Genomic DNA, 15,378 nt, shown 5'->3' with positions numbered 1-15,378 from the left:
ATGTCTCTAATGCAACAGAACACTTACTGTTGCATGCCGGAGCTGTATCGCTCCACGTCTGTGCGGCCTTACACGTCAGAGTGGACATCCCGCTCAGCTGGTACCCGGCGTCACAGCTGAACGTGGCGGTGTCACCGTACAGGTGGCCTCCCTGCACCGCGCCGTTAGGAGGAGGATCCAGGACTGGGCAGGCCTTTCCTGAAAGATAAGTAAATAGCGTTTATTTACATAACGTACATGAATAAGTGTATAGTCGGTTTTGAAAATAGAACCATGTCCGCCAACGTTTACAGACTGACAATTGGACAACCAAGGTTAACATGTGGGTACTACGTGGCGAGCTCTGCATTGATCTCTGTGAGACTGAGGGTACCGCTGTTGATATCTAGTCAACTTTTGATCAAATAGTTGCACAACATCAACACTTTCAGCAAGATACGAAATTGTTGAAAATGTCGCTAACAATCATACTTGAGCACGTTGGTTGAGCTCCGCTCCACTGCTGGTTGGCCTGACAGGTCCGTCTGACGTCACCTTGCAGCTCGTACCCAGTGTCACAGGAGAATGTCGTGACGTCACCATAGGCGTGCCCACCGGTGACTTGTCCGTTAGCTGGAGATGAGAGTTGCTGGCAGAGCTTCCCTGAAAACATCAACCTCGATGATCAAACAGTCCAAACCTTTATCGACATGATGAAAATGTACAACAGGCCACTTTCAGTTAACTGCACATATGCTGAAGATTACGCTGGTTGGATAAATTCATTTTCTACCGTACGCGACACAACAAAAAACTCACGGGAGCAGGTCGGCTGAGATCCTGTCCAATCTTGGTTGGCCTGACACGTCCTGCTTTGGGACCCGCTCAGCTCGTACCCAGTGTTGCACGAGAAGCTCACCACGTCGGTGAAAAGGAAGCTCGTTCCCTGAATTCCGCCATTAGCCGGGGCGGTCAGGGTGGGGCAGCTCTTTCCTGTGGATATTCAGAAAATATTGTGTTCAACGTTATGGAAGTACCGATACCGAAAAGCAACTATAATTGGCAACGTTTGGACTACCGTGTGTCTTCTTCCCATCATACATGCATACTTACATGACAATGACATTTGCAACATTCAACCAGAAGGAATTGCAAAAGTTCATTACTATGTTCAACCCCATTTACTTCAGAATCTATACATGTGTATGTCCTTGATGTCCCTGGTTGGGACACCCGAACAATTTAACATCAAGGCACTACAGCGTTTCTCAATTGATAATGAGTGTTGCTTACTCGTGCATGTAGGCTGGGTGCCGCTCCATGTCTTGTCGGCCTGGCACGTGCGCGTGGCGCCGCCCTGGAGGCTGTATCCGGAACTGCAGCCAAACGTCACTGTGTCACCGTAGTAGTAGCTGCCAGATATGGTGCCGTGAGAAGGAGCACTGAGGGCGGGACATTGGACTCCTACGCATGGGGTAATATTCCGTGCGACATGTTCACTGGACGGGCTGACTACTAATAAAGCTAGACTGTGCCAAGTGGAGTTGGCTCACCCAATAATCAATGAATCAGCAACTTTTAATGTTCTGAGCAAAATTGGTTTTCTTTTCCTGAAAAAGGTGATACCTCACTATTAGCGACAAACAAGTATTATTTTATTGGTATTGCCTAGACGGGCGGAAATGATCACCCCCGGAATTAGAAAACCTGGCCCATGTTGAAAATTACAAATCAGAGCCCTAGAAAGAAACGCCGCCAGTAGCTGGAATGCTAGAAGGCCTGATGCAGACTATAAAACGTTCTCCTGTCCCAGATATATTCGTGTGCCAACATCAACACTGTCCATTCACACGTGTACGTATTTGCAAGAACAATCGACACTTACGGCTACAGGACGGCCTTGACCCGCTCCACTGTCCGTTAGACTGACACGTGATGGCAGAGTTGCCGCTCAGCTGATACCCGGAGTTACAGGAAAACGTCATCTGACATCCGTAAGTTCTACAACCGCTGTTCCCGCCGTTAGTTGGGGCAGTGATGGCCGGACAAGAAATCCCTGAGGAACAATTCGAACAGATGTTTTTCTCTGCTAATTGATGGAAGGTTAACAACTAGAGACCGCGAGATAGATTGACAGCTTATAACAGAATAACGCCAATGGTTGGGGCGCAGTCGCCATTGTGGGGATGGCTTTCCTGCGTTGTCATTACCTGCTGTATAGAGTAGAATATACGTTGACATATAATAGGCTGTTATCTAAAACTCACGTGTTTCACAGCACGACCCAGTAAAGCCGGCGGCACAGGTACAGCCCGAGGACGCTGCCTGTCCTCCATTTTGACACGGGTTCGGTCCGGTACAATCACACGTAGAGGCGGCTGAACCCGAGCAGTCGCTACCGCCACAGGATGCAGCGGGAGACTTCGTTCTGCGGTGATCACATTTCGCAGTTAGATAGAATGTTATGTTTTGCTTTCTTTTTGCAGTAAGCGTTGAAACAAGACACCGCATCAGAGAAAGTGTCATCATGGCAGCAAACAAGGCAGGGCTACGAGAGGCAGTCAAAAACAAATGCAAGTGGTTTCATAACAGACTCACTCTTTCATCACATGTAAAGGCACATATCTTCTTGAGACTGAAATATCTAAACTTGTTGTTCAAACTTTCATAAACAATATTAGCCATGAATCACGCAAATCAGGGTTCACAAGTTACATAGTTTTTGAGGAAATGCTTTAATAGCCTTCTCTGCTAAGACTTTCATACTTTGAACATGTTGTGGGTAGAGATGATATTATTTATGCAAGTGAGGGCCTTATTAGCATAATCAATGAGAAACATGAATAACACGTCACTCGAAAATGTTAACTTGATAACTTGGCGAAGGTATGAGGTCGTGGAACTCTACATCATGCAACAAGTCTACTCGACAGCCAGACGGTCAATTAGTACCTGGTACACGGTGCAGTGCCCCCTCCGCACGAGGCGCTACACGTGCCTAACGTCCACCCGCTCCAGCTACAGTTGACCGCAGTGCAGGGCGGCGGGGCGCGGCGGCGGCGGCGGCGTCTCCAGCCGTCCACGTCCGTCAGCGACAGGAGCAGGACCACGGTCAGGAGGAGCAGGTGTAGGCGCATCTAGAACAGACACCGTAACGAATATTCAAAGGGAGCTGTTATACTGAACAAAACCTCTTTTGTCTGATCTGGGTCATGTACACGTAGTGAATATCCTATAAGACTAGGAAAAAGTGTCCGACTTTTAAAAACACTGACGAGGCCGTTTATTTGTTATCGATATCTACAACTCGAATCTCAGACTACGCCATGATCTGTGGACTTATGACCACCCTGCCAACAATGTGTGGCTACTCGTTATCACCAACATCGATCTTTACACAAAGCTAAGTCTTGAAGTTATGGAGATATAAATAAGCAGAACTTTGTGGCCATGACATCATGCATCACGCCATCAGGCGTTTTGACCGTAAGGCCGCTTGCCCCAGACAGCCAGACCGCCAAAAGCAAACATAAGAAACATTCTTTGATTCACATTCTTGATAAAATGTGTTAGTCGTTAAAAGAAACATGATTTCCATAGTGACTACAAATATGAACAAATCCCTCTTGTCGCACTTTGCTATGGCACCATGCACCATGCCACGTTCACACTTTTGTGACCTAGCAGACGCATCGTGCGGTCCATAGTTGTTTTAACTATTAAAACATTCTATATACTGGTCACAGCTAACACCGTCTATCATCAATCAGCCTGTAAAAATCTTTCTAGAAAGCAAACAAGAAAGTTGGGAAATAACAACATGACGGGTTGCCGTGCAGTGTGACCTTTTATTATATCCCTGACTAAACACCTGTTCTTGTCTTAAAGATCGGAAAAGCAGCTCTTTATTAATCATTGTAAACCTGTCAGCGACAGAAAACACGGAAGTTTGCCTTGTGACCGTTATCAATTCCTTGTCTCTGCACCTATTTACATTCCTGTTGTTGAGACAAAAGCCTTAAAAATAAACATTTGTTCCACACAATCACGCGATGTTGTTTTAGTGGTATAGTCAATTCTCCCAACTTAATTGTCGCCAGCATAATCTTACGCTTTGATTAGAATAAAAACGCGTTTTCAGGTTTGCTTGATATCGACTTACCTAATGATTATTCTGCTGGTAGATATTGGTAGGTCATTACATCCATGAAAAAGGAGGTATTGTTTTTGGCGTGTCCACGTGTTTGCGTGCGTGTTTGTGTTTCCGGCTCAGTTTGTGGTCAGCATAACTTGAGAACCTCTGGATGGATTCTAATGATACTTAGTACATGTAGTCATGATCAGTATTAAAGCTGGTGTAGCTTTCAGATGCTCTTCATACATAGAAAATGGTTTGCAAAGAGGACTGATCAAAACCAAGAAAGTTTGCGTTACAGCTGGTACCGGTATCTCCCTTGACTGTTGGCGACTGTTTGCGAATGACATTCGCCAACTGCCCGCGAACAGGCGCCAATCGACGCGAACTAGACACCAACTAGACGCCAATGGATTTTTTTGCAATTGGCGAAATGGGCGTGAACTAGACGCCAATAGTCGCAAAAAGACATCATTTATTCTGTAAAAAGTAATATGTCACTGACTTGTGTGGCAGATGATTGAACACATCTCTCAATTGCATGACTATTTGTCTTTTTTTAAACATACGAATACAGTAATGTCCTGCCATGTTATTTTTGATCGTAATATCATTAAAGGATAAAAAATGTTGGGTGAACAGATCGTACGGGTGTGACTGAGTAAAGCCCAACAACAGTTATTTTGTCTAATTAGCTGGCAACAGATCATTGCGGCAACTTTACGAATTTTCGCAAATTTTCCATTGCAGTCAAACTGACGTACGACGCATTTGCGAATGAAGCTCAAGTGAGCGGGAAATCGATGTGTTGCCACAGAATTTAAAAAAAAAAAATATATAAAACGATTGAATTGCAGCAAAAAGATACATTGGGCAACATAGGTAACAGATAATGAAATATACGCACAACTATTGCAGTAACAGAAATGACCAACACGATCGATAGACCATATTTCATTCTATTATGTGTTTAGTACCATGTAAGTGTAATGATGTATGTTCATAGATTTATAAAAACAAACAAACTTTGACACAGTATGGTTACTAGCTCAAATCTTTGCTTACCTTTCTCACTTTAACCTGTCGGATGACTCCCGAACACCAACAGCAGTCTCAGCCCTTGCAATGTTGTTGATTCCTGACAATGGAATACCGGCTTGGTATCAACGATCAAAACACACTGTTTATACAGTGCGATACTGTAGTATCTGATGCTGTAGAAGTAGTCACGGCCGTGCGGTATGGAAAGCTGGTTTCTGAGTCGCCCTACAATACATATATACGGGTACCTACTTACCTACGAGTCCCGCCTCAACGCCTACCCCTAGTCCTCGGTGGGGCAAAATCAATACGATGTGTACCAGGGTACCAAGGGTAATACAATGTAGATGTTGTCACTTGGAATTCCTGCTGACTACCAAACTTCTTATCAGTATGACCTTTGGGCGATTGACGAGTTGACAGCTGATTACCTCGCCTTAGGCCAATATCGGCAGGTACAAGGTATCAAGCTGCGAACCAGTGCAAACATTCAATTGCCATCGGCTGTCGACGTACACACGCTGTCTCTTCTTCTCGATTACAAGACAGAAGGGTAGGTTTGCAGATCATTTCTAAAGATTGGTCGACGTCCTTTGGATATTAGCAGGGTACTTAGAAATGATCTAATGAGGCTTCTTGCGATATGAATTGCCATGTTAAACGCCCCTTGCTTTCTTTGAATTCCTATAAGTTACGAGCACTCCTGAAATACGGCATAATGCCAATTTACCAATGCTTTTAGACCAGGTTGTGTCTTCCCTATTTCAATCACCTTAAGCCACTCCAACGTCCGACACAGAATCTGTTTTGGGTATTCAGATGAAGGTCTCCATAGTCCTGCTCGCAACCCTCCTCCTTCTGCTGGGGTCCGCGGTTCGTCGGCGCCGGCGCCGCCGCAACCCACCCCCCTGCACAGCGGTGAACTGCGAATGGAACGATTGGGCACGCAGCGGCTCTTGCAGCACGCCATGTGGTGCAAAGTAAGTAACTGGGTGTTTCTACTGGTCGCTTTGTTCTCATTGTTACCTTCGCCAGGAAGGCTATGTCTTCTGTAGCGTCTGTAGGGATTTGTTGGTAGTTTAGCTGAATTAGCAGCATGACTCAAGAAGCTATGGATGGATTCTGATGAAATTTGGTATGTAGTTAGATCATATTGAAGAAATGTTGAGAATTTACAGTTTTCTATCTCGTGTTTTGTACAAGGTATAGTAACGATTTTTGGGTGGTAGGTAGCTCTTGTGGTAGATTAACGGTCGATTGACAATATCTGAAACATCTAAAATCAAACCAACTAAGATAGTAGTCATATGTTTAATGTCTCCTTTATATTTCATTGATAACGGGGGTTGCCCTACCTTAGGACGCGCCCTAACTTAGGACGGATTTTTTAGTGATCTTGTTATGCATAAGTACGCCGTGTTTGTGTCCACTGACTATGCTCATAAGGAAGATAAATAAACCAAGTCCATGCACATAATTTTTATTTGCATTCAAAACATATGTGTACATATTCATTTCTTGTTTTGTCGAGAATGGTATTTTGACAATAATGATGGCAACGCTGAGTAGAGGGTCACTGCGTAGCTAGACGGCCCGGCACCTAAATATACGACCTGTGCCAAGCAGATACATAAGTCACACAGCTATCATACACATAAGAAAAATAATTTCATAAAACACTAAAAATTTGGGTCTTTAAGTGTTTGTTGAGAAGAAAACCAACCAAAGAAAAACAACGTAAACATTGCTGTCGTCTGACGACGTTGTTTTCCCGCCATTTTTTTTGGGCCGCGATGGTGGCGGAACGTTTCAACGCACAGTTTTGTTACGCTCTAACATGTGATTGGTACCATCTATTAAAAGGAAACTGAATACAGAGATGGCGAAGATGTTTCCCAATAAGTAGACGGAGTATTGTTGATGTAAGCGGTGTCGTTTTTTCGTAATGATTTCGTAAGTCGGGCCGCATTCAATACGTACGTCGGGCCGCGTAGTAGCCTATTTCCCATGGGAACATGAGCTGGGATGCGCTAGATATAGCCCTTCTCACATGACGTTAGAAGTGCACACAGTCAAAATTTTCCGGTCAAAAGAAAGCTAGAATATAGCAGACTTCAAGCCTTATTTACATTTCCCTAACTTCATCACCGACTTCCGAAGAGAGCAAAATTACCAAAGCGTACTAAGTTAGGCACACTATCTGGCGTAGCACTAAATCAGAAGGTACATTCGTGAAAACGTCTCACAGCGTCTTCCGCATGTAACGCGAAGTGTTGCACAAGGAATTCTCACGCTGAGGGGTACATGAAATAATGCTTACAAAATAGACCTCTATGAATCGGGCTACATTCAGCAATGGTAGACGGATTCGGGGCATGCCGCGCAAAACACATGGTCTCACTGGGGACAGGCGTTTTGGTCTACGCGATCGAAAGCACGCCGCTGTCTGTCTCGGACCAACACGCGTCTCCCGTGATGTGTAGCGTCCACCACCAGGCCTTCCTACATGTCCTACGTACGGGCGTATGGATCGTAGAATTCGGCAAAAAAAGGAATGATTAGGCCAGTAGAGTCAGTCCCCGGTAAGGTCAATGATTCGCCCCTTTGCATGGTGTTTTCCCGATAATCACGTTAAATGTTTATGTCCGGTCTTTCCTCCTCGTAAGCAAACTTCCAGCTTGGCCAGGTGCAAGGCAGTTGGGGTCAATGACCTGTAGGTCATATGTAGTATTGAAAGTGACAGAAGTGGCAAATATTGTCAAGAAAGCCCAAAATATATCGTTTTGGATATATGCATGCCAAAAATGGGAATGTAGTCCTTTAAATATTTGTTCAAGCCACATATACAGCAAATTTCAGGTCATTCGGTTGAAATACCAGGGCGCAGGAGGCCAAGATATGCTAAAAATAGCCTTAAAACCTCAATAAAATCACTTTCAAGGTCAATATAAAAAAAAGGAAAAGAACGCACATTGGTTTTTGCCTACATTACCTCTGTACCAAATTTCAGGTCATTTGGTCAAAAAATGACAGAGATGAATCGATTTGAAGATTTGACAGGAGAAGAAGAAGAAACATGAGAGAAAACAATATGCTTATGGCTAAACATAAAAACAATATGTTTAGCCATACTAGATATGGCTAAACATAATAAATGCAAATTTCGATCTTCAATTTCTTTCAAACGTTCAGAATTATCGTGACTTAGATATTCTCAAAGTTTATTCAAATGATTCAGAATAATTACAAATATCATTTAAAATCCCTTGTGGTGCTCGTCTATTTTAGTGCTTCAATAGTCAATGCGCATCAATGTAAATAATACAAATACATATCCACCGTACGATAACTTTAACTGACTGACAGGAATACACCTAGCTAAATCGACCCCATCAGACGGTGAAGTGACGTTCATTCTCAAAGTGGATACCTACTTCCCAGATGGAGGTAACAAGGTTTTATTAGTCCGATCTGAAAAAGAATGGGAATCTTCACGACTTATTTGCTTCTTATCTTAAACAACATTTTTCCGTCACCAACAATAACAGACGTATGCAACAAGTTTTAAGTAAATTGATCTTCGTCCGAATGTCATAGCAGTACAGATGAAGGAGGGGAATTTTTGCTACATTGACATAGTCCTCAACAGCAACAAAATCACAAGTAGAGATACTTCATAAATTTCATTCAACAATCTATCGTATTGCCCACTAATGTGACAGCTCTGTGTTTTTAAAGTCTATAATAAGATACATTTAGAAATGTATAGGTAAACAGGCCGTTTTTGGTAAGGAAGATCATATGATATCATAAAGATCGTGGAGGTCATATGCAGTGAATAGTACTCATTATTTATCTGAGGTTCTAATTTGTCTGCTTCACTTGTTTTATGAGTTGGAAATAGCTAATGGCCTTTCTCCGATCACCAATGTCTCTCGTGGAGACGCACAAATTGTTAAGTGAGCCGGCGATGTCTGGATGTACATGTGCCGTGTCCTCATGCACCATAGATACTGCGCCTCATCTGTAGTGACTGTTCATAATAGCTGACCGCCTTTCTGTGATTCCCAAGGTCACTCTAGGCGTTACCCAAGTTGTTAAATGAGTTGGCGATGTCGGGATGTATATTATCCTCACCATAGATACGCCGCCTCATCTGTAGTGACTGTTCATAATAGCTGACCGCCTTTCTGTGATTCCCAAGGTCACTCCAGGCGTTACCCAAGTTGTTAAATGAGTTGGCGATGTCGGGATGTATATTATCCTCACCATAGATACGCCGCCTCATCTGTAGTGACTGTTCATAATAGCTGACCGCCTTTCTGTGGTTCCCAAGGTCACTCCAGGCGTTACCCAAGTTGTTAAGTGAGTTGGCGATGTCGGGATGTATATTGTCCTCACCATAGATACGCCGCCTCATCTGTAGTGACAGTTCACTATAGCTGACCGCCTTTCTGTGATCCCCAAGGTCACTCCAGGCGTTACCCAAGTTGTTAAGTGAGTTGGCGATGTCGGGATGTATATTGTCCTCACCATATCTGTAGTGACTGTTCATGATAGCTGACCGCCTTTCTGTAATCCCCAAGGTCACTCCAGGCGGCACCCAGGTTGTTAAGTGAGGCGGTGATGTCAGGATGTACAGTGGTGTCACTATAGATACGCCGCCTCATCTGTAGTGCCTGTTCATGATAATTGACCTCCTTTCTGTGATCACCAAGGTTCCTCCAGGCGTTGCCCAAGTTGTTAAGTGACCAGGCAATGTCGGTTTGTGCAGTGTTCTTGCCATAGATACTCCGCACCATCTGTAGTGCCGGTTCATGATGGCTGACCGCCTTTTTGGGATCCCCAAGGTTACTCCATACATTACCCAAGTTGTTAAAGGCACACTATGTAAGATTTCGGCGCAAAAATTTAAATTATTCTTGCGAATAAATCTTAATGTGAATGACAGGTACTGACATGTACAACCCCTTTTCAGCATATTTTCTTCATTATTTCGTCTATTTTTGGTGTTTGTGAACTGTGCAAAAACAAAACAAAAACTCCCCCACACACACATTATGGAGAACTGTTATTTGAAATTGATTGTTCTCTTTCGGCTTCATCGGTTGCATGTTGCAACGTCCACTGTTCATGAACGTAGCAGAATCGTAACATTAACTCAGTATTGATGCATAAGGACATGATTTGCATATTTCACATCTATATGTGTCAGTCATCTCATAAGCTTTCGAAAGTCATGACGCTTCATTATATCATTCTTCAGTGACTCTACTTCAAAGTTTGGAGCAAAATTGGGGTCAGAACCCACACACTTCCACTTCAGTTGGCAATTTGACCGTCGTTTTAACACTTTTTAGGTCGCGGTCGGGAGCGGTACTGCAGATTAGGCTCGGATAGGGTTTATAGTAAAGCTGAACATGAACATGTATGTGTGTCCTCCTTTGTATGTATGTGTGAGTAATGCTGAACATATGTGTGTGTGTTCCCCTTGTATATATGTGTGTGAGTAAAGCTGAACATATATGTCTGTCCTCCTTTGTATATATCTAGCCTCCGTTGCAGACTCTGAAGCGGCTTTTTGGGGGGCTAAATAATACACTTTTTGCAGCCACCCCGTAACTATCAGCCATCCTGTAACCATCGGCGGCTGATGGTTACAGGATGGCTGATAGTTACGGGGTGGCTGCAAAATGTGTATTATTTAGCCCCCCAAAAAGCCGCTTCAGAGTCTGCAACGGAGGCTAGTATATATCTGTGTGTGAGTAAACCTGAACATATATGTGTGTGTCTCCCCCCTTGTGTATATGTGTGTAAACCTGAATATATATAAGTGCGTTAAACCATCCTTATATATCTTAATTTTTTTTCTTTATATATATGTAATTTTGCAACACTTGGCCCCCGATAGGGGGGGGGGGGGTACTGACAAGAAAAGCACCCAAAGATTCGGGTGCGGAATTAATTTTGACCGTAGTGCTATATTTTTATTGTTCGTGAAAATCAAACGCAAATTACACGCCATGAATGATATTTGGTAGTTGGGTGGCGTTTGTTGAAAGGAGGGCCAAGTTTGAAAATGGTCCACCCGGTGTTTGTTGGTAGCGAGCTGTGTTTTTGTGTTTGTTTGTGGACAACATAATTTCACGAAGCTGTGTATGGTTCTAGGTGTGTAGGGGTCGTGAAAAAGAAGGTCAACAAGGTGATAATTATCATCATCATCGGTCGACGAAATAATAAAGAAATTGATAATGATTAAATTCATAGAATGCAAATCAGGCCTTTACTTAGATAATTGATGAGGAGAATGTATAATTCTATTGAAAGCTAGTAATCGATCTCTATTCAGGGACACTTGGAATTGTTACAGTGAGTGTAGGAAATACTACGAATGTGCCTCACTTAATATAAATGTATTTGAGCATTCAATGTACTCGCAATCGGTACGTGTTGACAAAGTCTTCTTTGATTTATATATTGATCTGGATATATATCATGTATACCTAGTTTTTGGTGCAATGTTTTTGTAGCTACGGCAGCGGCTAGAAAATTGGAAGGACTGTGTATCTATTATTTCCAGAGGCACCCAGATCTACTCACGTACGGTGAAAACGAAGAGGTATTGTGGTGGTAGCGATTGCACGGGGGAGTCTTATGAATTCAGAGACTGCGTTCCCGACGTGCCCTGCTATAACGGCGGGAACTGGACAGGATCAGACTGCGCATGCTCAAAGGCATACACTGGATCCTGCTGCGAAACCAGTTCAGTCTTGATTTTCTACATTACTAATTTCTTCCCTAAGTTGGGTTAGAATGGGCGATTAAGCAAGCTTTGAAGCATGGAAGGGTAGCATTCTTATATGCAATGCAAACCCTTTGGACGCCCGTTTCTGTGATTTTAACAATTAACCTGCCGGCCCAGTCACCATGCTGTATTCTTTTCGTCAGAGGTTTTTATCGTAAAGGCATCAGTGAAAATGATATAAGAATTTCATGATGCGCTGCTTGATTATCATTCATCATTCTCTACCCATATAGAGGTTGTCTGTCGTCCGCTGGATCCCCCCGTCCACGGAGACGTGTCCCACCCGTCCATCACATATGGCGCCAAGGCCACGTACTCCTGCAAACCCGGGTTCGAGCTGGTCGGCGCTAAGATGAGGACGTGCGGGGAAAACGGGTACTGGGAGGGCTCCAGCCCGTACTGTACACGTGAGTGGTAGAGACTTCCATGGAAAACCTACTTCAAAGTTGCTAGCAAATCGATCTTTTCCCAAAGCCATCTTGGTGTTTAGGGGTCAAGGCTAGCTTTCCACATACATGTAGTTCCAGTAATATATTCATTGGAATTGTAGAAATGGAAAGGGTGGTTACAGAGTGGATGATGGACTCACCTTAGACAGCAGCAACACTTCATCAGCAGGATAGGGGGAGCTCAGTTGTGTTGCCAATACAAAGTATTAGTTAATGAATTTCGCACAAGTGTTGATAATCTATAAACCCTCTGACTTGATACATATCTCCAGGCGGACAGTGTCCCGCGCTCACCTTCGACCCCAACGGAGTCCTGTACGGAGGAACCTACACAGAAGACGTCATGAACGTCGTCTGTAACCCTGGCAACGAGCCGAACGGAACAACCTCTCTCACCTGCAAAACTGACTACACCTGGAGCCACACCCAGCCGCTCTGTTCAGGTAGGTTACAGTCACAATTTCGACTGAAGTAAAGACATGTCATCGGTGGCCTTCTAATAGTCACTGGAAAAAGTCTAGGTCTGCTTGTTATAGTGACCTTTAAACGCAGCGTATTCAAAGGCATCAATTGAAAAGTCATTTTTTAGATAAAGTAGAACTCGCAGTTTGTGGATGAAAATACACTACCCTTATCCATCAGTTGTACACTGTCCCCCGCTGTCCCCTCCTCCCAATGGAGCTTCATCCGGAGGCACCTCCTACCTCAGCACCGTCACCTTCTCCTGTGATCCTGGGTACGAGCTGAGGGGCAGCTTCTCACGCACCTGTCTGTCGGACGGAACCTGGACCGGGATCCAGCCGGACTGTGTCTGTGAGTATCCTACGCTGGGACTAAAAAAATGACAATCATTATATAGCCTGTAAAGTGAATAGCCTTTAATGAAAACCTTTCATTTCTAATCTTCATGTAACCTTCAAATAGAACTAGAGTTCCACGGACACATTGTCTTCGCCAAATAATCATGGCTTATCATGGAGAGTGATTAATATTTACATGCTTATCACCCCCTGCACATTTGATCATGCACCATACCATTTGGGAGTTATGATGGGGCGAATGAGTCCAGTCTAGAAAGGGTTAAAAATCATTTGGTGGTACAGGACTTGTATATGTGTCTAGTGTGCTGATATACGTCATAACTGGTCATGAAAAAATATGAGTATGTTGATATCATATGGGCCACAAAGGTTCGATATTGCAGTGTTGTAAGTTGAAAGTGATTATGAAATGGCACTGTCAATATATATGAATAGAATAAATCTTTATTCCATATCATACACATCTTGAAAGACATGGTACATGTGACTTTTCCGCACCTACCAGTGGTGCAGTTTTGGTGCAGTGTACTCTCCGAGCATAGGAGTGGGTCTGGATGGTTTTTCACGTGTTTTTAGGTGTTTTTGTCAGGCTTTCTATTTTAGCCTCTTTTAGTTATGTCGCCAACTGTGTTGAACAACAATGCCTGAACTGAACACGTTAAAAAGCAGCTGGACCCACACCTCTGCTTGGAGAAAAGTGGGTGCCTCATCTGTTTATTTATTTGACCTACATGTACGTTTATGCAAGGCCATCTGTTTACATGACCTGACACTGTCCCATGTCCCATAATGAAATGCAGTGGGTTAACAAACTTTCCTTACTAATTATGCTAATAAGCTCCTGATTTGCCTAATTAGTCATTGATTATGTATAGTACCATCTGAGCTCTCTACATACCAAACATCACGACATCATGTCCGAATGTAAAAAAAAAACACCCACTGCAGTTCTAAACAAGCCGCTAGGGGGGCCAAACTTACACAACTTACTTTCTGTGGCATGAACTATCTACCACACAACAATCATGACCATAGCACTTTCAGAAAATATGCCCCTAAATTTTCAATCTCCGCTGCAGTACCTTAGGTACCCACTAGAAGGCCCATTATCGAACTTCACCTTCCTTTCTGTAAACCCTACCCATCCACTAAATATCATACAGATCCATCAACAGCTTCTCGAGTTATGCTGGCGACATACAAATACACATCCATACAAAGCCCGCTGCAGTACCGACGGAAAATGCCAGGGGAACCATTTTTGAACTTGACCTCCGTTTTTACAACATCTACACACCTGCAAAAAATCATGAAGATCCATTAACGTTTCCGTCACTTTTATTGCCTACACACAAGCACAAAAGAATGCAAAGTCCGCTGCAGTATTGTTGAAAAACGCAAGGTAAACCATTTTCGAACTTGACCTTCCTTGGCACAACCACTACACACCTACCAAAAATCATGAAGATTCATTGAAGCTTTCCCGAGTTATGCTCCTGACATACATACGGACCCACCCAACAGATTTTTCAACCGAAAACATAATCTTCTCCGAGTACAAGTACTCGGCGAAGATAATTATGTCACTCTTGATAACATTAGCACGAGTTTGTTATGAATCAACAACACTAGTGTTGCTCTCCACAGTGGAACAGTGCGCCTGCCTAGAGGCTCCCCTGTGCGGCAGTATCATGTACAACACTGACGGTCTCAGCGGTTGTGAGGTGGGCTGCACGGTGTCGTTCTCCTGTAACCCTGGATACCTGCTGCAGGGCAGTACCTCCAGAACCTGCCAGGTGACGCAGCAGTGGACCGGATCGCAACCTTCTTGTATAAGTAAGCCGTGTTGAAAGGCCTTTTTTAATACTTTTGCGTAGATATGTCCCTATGATCAGAAGCAATCACCACAGACCTGTTGGTAAGGACGGCGCCGTCGTTTCATTGAATGTCACGCTGTTATAACGTCTTACCTCTTATCTTGGGATTGGGATATATTACAAATCTTAAGATTTACAAAAGTGTTCACTGAGTGTGATGGAATGGTATACTGTAAATGCAGAAATGTCAGCGGTGGTTTTATGTTCGCGTTTTTCGCTGTCAACTTTCAGCGCGAACTTAAAACCACCTATGAATGTAGCATTACTATTG

The 15,378-nt window shown here is 43.6% G+C and overlaps 2 protein-coding genes across 2 annotated transcripts; one reads left to right on the top strand and one right to left on the bottom strand.

Annotated features, from left to right (window-relative positions):
- Positions 1-742: 742 nt before the first annotated feature.
- Positions 743-3,116, bottom strand: LOC136431974 (E-selectin-like). Its single transcript, XM_066422983.1, has 5 exons — positions 2,932-3,116; positions 2,247-2,407; positions 1,865-2,035; positions 1,273-1,443; positions 743-972 (listed from the first exon to the last, which is right to left on the bottom strand). The coding sequence occupies exons 1-5, from the start codon at positions 3,114-3,116 to the stop codon at positions 743-745; spliced, it is 918 nt and encodes a 305-aa protein (XP_066279080.1).
- A 6,859-nt stretch (positions 3,117-9,975) lies between these two features.
- LOC136431973 (E-selectin-like) lies at positions 9,976-15,080 on the top strand. Its single transcript, XM_066422982.1, has 5 exons — positions 9,976-10,005; positions 12,196-12,367; positions 12,682-12,852; positions 13,052-13,222; positions 14,878-15,080. The coding sequence occupies exons 1-5, from the start codon at positions 9,976-9,978 to the stop codon at positions 15,078-15,080; spliced, it is 747 nt and encodes a 248-aa protein (XP_066279079.1).
- The last annotated feature ends 298 nt before the right edge of the window (positions 15,081-15,378 follow it).

Source organism: Branchiostoma lanceolatum, chromosome 4 (assembly GCF_035083965.1).
Source record: "Branchiostoma lanceolatum isolate klBraLanc5 chromosome 4, klBraLanc5.hap2, whole genome shotgun sequence".
In the NCBI taxonomy this organism is placed as follows: Eukaryota; Metazoa; Chordata; class Leptocardii; order Amphioxiformes; family Branchiostomatidae; genus Branchiostoma; species Branchiostoma lanceolatum.
Note: the sequence above shows the minus strand (reverse complement) of the source record. Positions and strands in the feature narration are given on the sequence as shown.

Bases quoted from the DNA above. Each gene is read 5' to 3' on its own strand.
- LOC136431974 (XM_066422983.1), bottom strand. From the start codon at position 3,116: ATGCGCCTACACCTGCTCCTCCTGACCGTGGTCCTGCTCCTGTCGCTG. The intron at 2,036-2,246 runs GTGAGTTTTAGA...ATTGTTCCTCAG, and splicing joins TGGGTCGTGCTGTGAAACAC to GGATTTCTTGTCCGGCCATC. The intron at 1,444-1,864 runs GTAAGTGTCGAT...CCCCATGCGTAG, and splicing joins GTCAAGGCCGTCCTGTAGCC to GAGTCCAATGTCCCGCCCTC.
- LOC136431973 (XM_066422982.1), top strand. From the start codon at position 9,976: ATGGCTGACCGCCTTTTTGGGATCCCCAAG. The intron at 12,368-12,681 runs GTGAGTGGTAGA...ACATATCTCCAG, and splicing joins CTCCAGCCCGTACTGTACAC to GCGGACAGTGTCCCGCGCTC. The intron at 13,223-14,877 runs GTGAGTATCCTA...TGCTCTCCACAG, and splicing joins GATCCAGCCGGACTGTGTCT to TGGAACAGTGCGCCTGCCTA.